This window comes from Polyergus mexicanus, unplaced genomic scaffold (assembly GCF_030449975.1).
Source record: "Polyergus mexicanus isolate NDT 795.1 unplaced genomic scaffold, iyPolMexi1.0 SCAF_10, whole genome shotgun sequence".
Classification (NCBI taxonomy): Eukaryota; Metazoa; Arthropoda; class Insecta; order Hymenoptera; family Formicidae; genus Polyergus; species Polyergus mexicanus.
The window spans coordinates 241,802-251,265 of NW_027223330.1; the positions used below are offsets into that span (position 1 = coordinate 241,802).

Consider the following 9,464-nt stretch of genomic DNA (forward strand, 5'->3'; position numbering starts at 1 on the left):
AAGCGCGGTACGCGGCAGCAGTGTCGCGCCCTGATTCCCCCGTTGCCATAGCAACGGCCGATTATTTACTCGGCAATCCGAATTCGAATCGCGGTTTCGTAATCGCGTTGATAAACAATCGCGGCCGGGATTAAATCCGGGTATCTCTCCTCGTTTCGGCAACTGAAATCACGCGTGTCGTCGTCAATGACGTGAATCGGGCGATATCGCGACGATGAATCGGACGCGCGGAGAAAATTTCGGCGACGATGCGAATTCGCCGGGAAATGTATACGAGATGGAAGAATTTGCGAATAATAACGGTAAAGTGCTATCGGAGATTAGATGTACCGAGGAGATATTGCGGCAAGTGCAACGCGAGTTGTGCCTCATCAAATTATGCTGGTCGGATATCCCGATAACGAAGGATCTTTATGCGCAATCACTTCCGGATACCTATCGACGCGTCGATAACAAGGAGAGGTTGCTTTTGTGGTACGCGGAAAACTTTCGTCGACAGATTCACGCGAGGGACGCGAATCGCCGACCGCTTTTGTTGGCATGTGAAAACGAATGTGGTGTACAAGTAGGTATTTCATATATATATATATGAAATTCTTCATTCAAAAAAAATATATTAATCCTTGGTTGATATTAGAGGAAGCGGGATGTTCCAATAAATGAATACAATAAACTGAAAGATTTTTGTCTTTCTTTCTTTCTGAAAACTTTTTTATCTTAATTGAATAAAATTATTTCGCTTCTCTCGCTGCGAATAATAACAGTGATCTAATAAATCATGCGTATAATATCAGTTAAAGAGAAGCAAAATACAATATATATATATATATATATATATATATATATATATATATTAAGGATAAATATGTCGATCTTGCAAAAGTCGATCGTGACTGCGCACTTTTATCCGTATGTGTAAATTAACTGCAAATTTTTCATTTCAACCGTTTTATCTCACAATCGTTTCTACTTTAAATTATATAAATCATAATTGAAAGAAAATTTTTTATATAGAGAAACATGTGAGTTTTTTTGAAATAATAAATGTATTACAAGTATTTTAATTAATCATATAAAATTATTCCAAACGAGAAAAGAAATGAAAATAAGACTGATAATACTACTAAATAAAGCTATATACATATATATATATATATATATATATATATATATATATATATATATATATATATATATATAGAGAGAGAGAGAGAGAGAGAGAGAGAGAGAGAGAGAGAGAGAGAGAGAGAGAGAGAGAAAATTCCGACATTATTGTTTCAATTATCTTTGCCATTAAGCGAGTAATTACATAAAAACTAAATAAAAGTAAAACAATTTTTAATAACCAATAATTCTTTTATCTGGAGAAATCCATTACCGTTCGTGCGTGTGTGTGTGTGTGTGTGTGTGTGTGTGTGTGAGACGATTCGTAGAAAAGTTGAAAAGTTTAGCTGCGAGTCCGTCTTAGAAAAGTATTTATAAAAATACATAATATGCAAATGGGATAACTGCACTGTAGATAAAGATACAAATATACGTGCATAGTTTTATTTTTATAACATCACTATTAACATATGTAGATACACTCTATAAGTTTCCAAAATCTAAGAATCGTCGAGTTACGTAAAGATAAAGCATGCGTGTGTACCATGCGTTGAAAAAGACAGCATAATAAACAAATAGATAAACTGACCTTGTAGAATACCGACCGTGGGGTAATGGATTCGCGATGGTACTTGCTCAAGTATTCGTATCAAGTATTAAATTCATTTAGTCTGATGCGTTTATCAATCGAGATCATCCTTTCTTAGCGTGTACATTCGCGCTACGGCGAATGATCGGTACTAAAATATATAATTAGTTTCGGATCAGAATCAGCGAGAAACCGAGCGAACGAGCATGAAATAACGACCTTTAATAAAGCTGTAACACGAGCAAAACAAAACACGAGTTTCGCGAATAATATACATATCCATTGCGAGACCGGGCGAGACACGTGCAAATGGCACGTGTCGAACTCAATATCGAATTAGTCTATAGATATAATATAGAATAGATATTATAGAGAGAGAGAGAGAGAGAGAGAGAGAGAGAGATTTTGGTTACCTTTACTCTCAGGAGCAGCTTTATTACAAGTTCAAGAATCAAACAATGTTTTGCATATCGTTCCTTACCTGCGTAAATTTTCAAACACTGGTAAACATTGTTGTTCAATGTTATATACTAAGAGAAAAAGAGAGAGAGAGAGAGAGAGGTCACAGAAATGATAAAAATTAAAAAATCAATAAGACACGCATTATAAATATATATTACGGTATAATATTACAACTTTAGATAGGCAAGCCGAAATGAACGACAGTATTTTGTCGTTTTAGCTTTATCGTTAACAATAGAATAGGTGTATTTAGAAGTTAAATAAGTCTCACTTTTGCTTTGTAAAGAAACAAGCTCTTTTGTTATCAAACATTTGCGCTCTGGCTCGAATTTATGAGCCTTCTTCTTTTCATCATTTATTTCGCGAGGCAATTTTATTTTATTCTCAGTTTTACTTTATCAATGATATTTATCCACGATTGATAGTCTTTTATAGTTTTTGGTGTTAAAAAAAGAAATTATTAGTACATTAAAGAGAAAGTATCAAAATTAAATAATAGTAATAGCGGAATATATTTTTTATAATTTCTACATGTTTGTAGATTTCTAAATCTCTTTTGTCTCTCTCTCTCTCTCTTCATTTTTAACTATTATATTTCCCTAGTTTTTATCGAGTATGCCAGTTTTAGAAATTGACTTTTCAGATCTCAGTTTCTTCCGTATTTAAAAAAATTGTTTGTTCAAAAGTTTCAAACAATAGTATCAAAATTGTAATACAGTTTCAACAGTCTCTAATAAATAAATATCTACATTTCATTTTTTAACTGTCACTTTTAAAAAGTAAAGCCGAAAAACAAAATAGTATAATATTATATGATAATAATATATATATCAATTTTCATACCTTCTCTCTAATTACAATATTTTAAAGACCACAATAACATTTAAATTAGAAGCTCTCATCAATCTCGCTCTCATCAATTTCTATCAAATCAATTTTTATTTTTTATATATATATATATATATATATTTACATAAAAAATTCCGTTTACGATTCTAATGTTATTTAATCTATGTATTCGCTAAATTTGATAAAGACCGCTTAAAAAGAGAATCAATTATTAAAAAGTATATAAAAAATAGAAAAAGGGGACGGGATGAAAAATGAAAGGATATTTTAAAAAATTCTTAAAAATATTTTTTTTTTTTTGTTTAATTTTATATGCATTTTAATTTATAATCATTTTTGTCGATACAAAGATATAATTTTCATTAGAAAAATTAAATTATGTCAAGTAAAATATTAACGACGATCAATATTATTATAATTTTTTGAAAGTAAGACTATGCCTAAAAATGAGGAATGTTTTATAATCGGTCATAATTTTACGTCCATATTACTATAAACTTTACAAGAAAAATGATATATATATATGAACGACAATACGTAAAAAATATTAAAAGATATATATAATGAATAGAGACGAATAATTCATAAACATCATCATGAATGTAACTTATAATATTATTAAATATGATATACGAAAAATTTTTTTTGACTTTTTAGAATTTTTTAAATTTTTATAAATATTTTTTATACTTTTTAACAATATTTTTTTTTTTATATTTTTTAATTACTTAATACGCACCACAGATTTTATTTTAACCGTTCGAGTACCACGAATTATATTATATATATATTATTTTTAGACATAGTCGCATCTCTCTTCAAAAAAATTATAATATTGATCGCGCGCGTTGATATTGCCATCTCATTTGACACAATTTAATTTTTGTGTAATGATTTTTTTCTTTTTTTTTTTCGTTTGTATTAACAAAAATCACATTATAAAGCAAAACTATGAAAAGGAATATTCCAAGAGTACCAAGTAGCGCGATCGCACTTTTCAATATCGAATAACAAGACCGTGCCATTTTTTTATATTTATGACAATCGCAATTACTTGCACTTCTTTCAATTATCTAGCATTTCAAGTCAATTAGTTTGAGGAAAATTGATTACACTACGTGGCACTCGAACAAAATTAAAATAAAATTTTTGGTGTGTATTAGATAATTAAAAAACATATTAAAAAAAATATCTTTCAAAAGAGATTAAAGAATATTTATAAAAATACGTTAAAAGAAGAAAGATGAAGTTTTGATGATGTTAACTTTGAAAATATTGGAAAGCAATGGCTCATCATACAATCGAATTCTGTCACATATGATACAGAAGATTTTCTCTTTATATAATCATTTTTAAATAATGAAAATTTACTTTATTATAATTTACTTACACCCAAAATATTTTTATAATAATTTACCTGCACTATTTGCATGTAAGTGCAGGGACCAGTCTTATTTATAATTGCTTCACAGCACTGGTTGTGTTATTTGGTATAAGCATTTCCTTACACAAATCTATTTTCTTTAAAAATTATATCGCTTTATATGTATTGTATTTCAACGTAGTATATGTATATGTATATATATATACATATATATATATATATATATACACACACACACACACACACATTCACAAATTTTTTACTTAATAGATAAAATAGTAATTATAAAAATGTCAGTAGATGTTGTTGGTATCAAGAGACGAGAAAACGAAAAAAAATATATATATATATATAAATTGTATATAAATTACAATATTTTTTTTTTCCCCCCTTTTTCCAGCTACAGTATAATTCCATAATGTTAAATATTATACCGGGTATTTAACATTCCTATAGCATTAAGATGGAATAATTATAATACTGAATAATTAAAAAAAGTGCACCCATACACTATAAAGATATTCTAACATAAATGTCTCTCAACTTTTACAGAAATTTACATCTACTGGCATTCGTCGAAGTACGCCGCCATATCCAGAATTGTATACATGGCATGGATGTGCACAGTTTATCAGTAATCACATCACGTATCGACCACTAAACGAAGAGTTTATTATGGTAAGTATATAAACAAACTACTAATATACATTTTAAAAAATCCTTAATTATAAAAGAACTCGTGTAAAACTAATGCAAAACTAACTAAAAAAAAAAAAAAAATAAAAAAAAAATAAAAAAAAATAAAATAAAAATAAAAATAAGAGGTAGAATACATAGGAATCGCGGTATTCGCGCGCATATCGCGTACTGTTTTTCTCAAATATAAATATACATCAGTAATAATATACATAAAAATATACAACGTCTAGTAATAATGCGACATATATTAAAACGATAAACTTAATTCTCAAACTGTATTTCATTTTGTCGCATTTTTCAAGGTAACTCGAAGACGCCCAACTTGCGACAACTCTTGACATTATGCGTATGAGAGAAAGTATGGACTCTCGTGACTTTTATACTATTCTAATAGTCAGTTATAGATATATACAAATTTTATATACATTTATATATCTTTATACATATATATATATATACACACACGCGAACGCACACTCATATATTTATATATATATATATATATATATACATACACGCACAAATGCGTATTTATTCTTCTCTTTGCACACCACGCGCACACGCACACACATACCATATAATATGTAAATAGAATATATATATATATATATATATATATATATTCGCGCTATTATATGTGTATATATATATATAGACACACACATATATTTATTATATAATTATAATATTTTGATATATATATATATGTACATATATGCACACACAGGCACGCACGCACGCGACACACACACATATACATACTCATATATAAAGTTTAATATACAGATGTTGAAGATTATATAGTACAGAAAATTGATTTAATCATTACAAGTTATTTTCGGTTATTTTATTTGACAAATCTTTTTCTACGTTGCTTTAGCTAGCTCATAGAATTTGATTTGTCGTCCGATTTGATCTCTCTTGGTTTGGCCCACGCGACAATTTGCTCAACAATGGTCTCTACCGGTTTTACCTGCTGAAATGTAAAAATGGATCCATGCTTTCTCAACCATGTAACAAACTTGGCACCATGATCGGCCGCTTCGTGGATCCCCGGTGGAAGAATCGAGTTGGCTTTGCGATTTTCAACCTGGTTATTATTTTTATGGATATTATTATTGTTGTTGTTGACCGAGTTGCTCGGGACGGGTCGCTCGTCTAGAATATTCCGCATGGCCGGTTCGAAACGATTGACCCACTGCGTAAGCAGGTCCGAATTAAAATTGATGGATTGTTGTTGTTTCAATTGTTGTTGGAGTAACAATTGTTGAGCAATGTCGTTAATATGTTTGCCATCTTGCAACGGCTTGGACATGGTTGGTCCGACCACGTGATTACCGTTGACTATCCCCGACGATGTCGACGGTATAGATATTAAATTATTTTCTCTTTCGATCGGCGACGATGTCAAGTTGTGTTTTTTGGAAGAGGAACACCTGGCAAAGGTGTTTCCTATCGACGTGGACATGTTTACACGATGCCTCGTCTTCTTTCCATTGACGTCTCTTTGCGCGCTCATCGCGCTAGACATCGCGTTACCACCCATCATCGATACGTTACCGAGCGATGCATTGCTAGTGGAATATCCAGAAGAGGAAAATCCGCCATCTATCAGAGCATTAGACAGCAATGCTTTGTTATTGATCAATTGTTGTTCCAACAAGGCGCTCTTTAGCGCGGGTTGCGCGTTCATAAGTGTGTATAAGTAAGATGTTATCAAATTATGACCGTAATAAGAAGTTATCGATGGCTCGCTCGTGGAAGGTGCGTCGTTTTCCACCTTCATGCGCTTCGCAGGCGATCCGGATTCGACTTCCTCCAAGGTACCACCGGACGATTCCTTGCCACCTGACGTCGATGGTCCAGAAGTCAAGTTGGCAGATGGAGGACGCGACGATGATCCCGGTGTGCTTCTGTCACTTTCCGAGGGCGATGAAAGTCTCTCGAAACTACCGGAGCTCTTCATCGTATTAACCTGATTTACAATTTTGTGTTCCGCTTTACACCATCCTCGTAGAGTGGATTCCGGGACCCCGATGTCGCGTGCTACCGACGCTTTCGACTCACCTTCGTGGACCCTCCTAATGGCGTCCAATTTTTCTTGCGGCGTAAGCGCTCTTAAAGGACGCTTTCCCGCTGTCCGTTGCGGTGTTTCGTTGCGCGGCATGGCTGAATTATTTAATTTACTACCGTGCGCGACGATGTTATTCGGACTAGTCTCTCGCCGATCTTCGTATCCCAGCAGATCTTGGGAAGAAGTTGGAAAGTCAATGTTTTTATGCCGCGAGTCCCTGCTGTCCGAATATTGTTGCCGACGATCTCGCATCAATCGGCGATTCTGAGTATGATCCGTGCCTCGCCCCAAATCTTGGGTGAGGTCCACGGCGGAGTTTATCTCGGACGAATCCAGGTTGGCGCGCAACTTTTTCGCGGCGAGGACGACGACGACGACGACGACGATCTCTCTCGATCAATTTCGGAATCGTACAGCGAGACAAACTAAGCGAGATAATACTCACGCTATCCAATTATCAAATTCGCATATACAGAGAAAGAGAGAGAATGATCCGTACGCCACGCTGTCGGTACGGCGTGTGTCGTGCCGATTCGTATCTCGCGCAGTAGTAAATAATGCCGTGTGTAAACGTGGTTACGCCGCTACAGCCGGTCGGGGGAGTAGTAGTAGTGGTAGTAGTAGTACTCGGTCCTCCTCTCCTCCGTCGTGGAATAGCACATGCGCTCACAGAGAGTAATAAAGAACTTTTTTATGAATGAAACAACTCGGTCGGTCGGTCGGTCGGTCGGGCGGGTGACTACAACCACCTCCTCCTCCTCCTCCTCCTCCTCCTCCTCTTCTCCTCTAGCTCTCGTTCTTTCCTTTTCCCTCTCTCCTCCGCGTGTTCACGCTGCTGCCCTCCGTTATAGCGAGGCTACCGGCTGATGCTGATTCCGCTGCCGCTCTTCCGCTTCTCTCTGCCTGACGGCGCTAGCGCGAGTAAAACGCTGCGCGTTGGATTGCCCCGGGTGTTGGTCTCGCTCCTCGCTCCTCGCGGTTACGGCTACCAACCAATCCGCATTGCGCGCGGGAAACGATATTATCGTTGTACCACGAGGAACAGTAGAACGCGGCTGGGGCGCAGATTGACGACGAATCGGGCGAACCGAAGACGGCGATATAGCCGATAGACCTCCCCTATCGAGATCAGTTGTAGACAGCCGGCGTATTCGTCCTAATTTCTTGCCTAAACTTACACTTTCGTCTCCTAATCGATCAACGACGAATAATTGGATAAACTGAAAACGGCGATAGACACACACACATACACGCGCGTTCTAACATAGATTCGCGGCACTACCTCGAACATGGGTTCTAGATCGCCGGCGTGTTTTCGTCACACGTCGTTGCTTCGAACGAATACAAGTATATGCCCTTCTTTCCGACCTCTCGCGCTGCTGCTACGTATCCGCGATGAATATAAGCACTCGCGCGATCAATCGTCTCTATCCGAACCGCGAAAATTGAGACGAAAGACGATCGCGAACGAAAAAGTAAAATTGTTTCTCTTTCCGTCACGGGCCGAAACATACGGACGTCTACGGGGAAAAAAAGGTCTCGCGCTTGTTGTCAATCTCCGAATTACACGATCGTTGGAAAACGATCGACACTCGAGCGTTCCGCGATTAACCGGTCTATCGAGTATCTCGTATATTCGAATTGTTGCGCGCGAATAATATATAACCGCGATAACCGCTCACCGTCTTTGGGAACTGTCTCGCTCGATCTCATCCGATACTTTTCAGGCTCTAGCGAGTCAACCGATCGCAGACCCTTAGGACTATGGAGGAAATTCTACGCGCCGCACCCGGTATTTATAACTCGACGTTTCGCGGCAGGCGGCCGAACGCGACTGATCGTACCGTCGTAGCGAGGACGCGCACCAACCACCAACGGCAACGGGCTGCCCGCTGCTGCTGTCTAGGCGGATGAGTGTCGCCCCCCCCCCCCCCCCCCTCTCCAATGCGATGCGCATCACACCGGATCACGATTCGCGCGCCGCAAACCCCCCACTCCGCGCCCCAAACCCCACTCCTCGCACCGTTAACTCGCCTCGCTCGCACTTTGCACTGGCGCCGTCAACGAGGGATTCGTCTTCCGTCTCCCGTCTCCTCCCTCCTCGTCCTCCTTGCCCTACCAAACTCTTCTTCGCACCGACGAATTGTTCGCGTCCACCCCACCCCTCCCCTCCTTTCCTCTTCTCTTCTTTCCTTTTCCTTTCCTTTTCCTTTCCTTTTCTTTCCTTTGCGTCTATTTTCCCCATATCGTTTAACCCCACGACAATGACGGCTACGACGAATAACGACGATCGCGCTCACGGT

General features: G+C 37.0%; 2 protein-coding genes across 2 annotated transcripts; one reads left to right on the forward strand and one right to left on the reverse strand.

The window, feature by feature from the left end:
• Nucleotides 1-119: 119 nt before the first annotated feature.
• LOC138937295 (dynein regulatory complex subunit 7) lies at nucleotides 120-5,483 on the forward strand. Its single transcript, XM_070303424.1, has 3 exons — nucleotides 120-565; nucleotides 4,941-5,066; nucleotides 5,390-5,483. Exons 1-3 carry the CDS (start codon nucleotides 215-217, stop codon nucleotides 5,423-5,425), a joined length of 513 nt encoding a protein of 170 aa, XP_070159525.1. The 5' UTR covers nucleotides 120-214; the 3' UTR covers nucleotides 5,426-5,483.
• Nucleotides 5,484-5,595: 112 nt separating this feature from the next.
• Dan (uncharacterized) lies at nucleotides 5,596-7,931 on the reverse strand. Its single transcript, XM_070303420.1, has one exon. The coding sequence runs from the start codon at nucleotides 7,411-7,413 to the stop codon at nucleotides 5,968-5,970; it is 1,446 nt and encodes a 481-aa protein (XP_070159521.1). The 5' UTR covers nucleotides 7,414-7,931; the 3' UTR covers nucleotides 5,596-5,967.
• Between the last annotated feature and the right edge of the window lie 1,533 nt (nucleotides 7,932-9,464).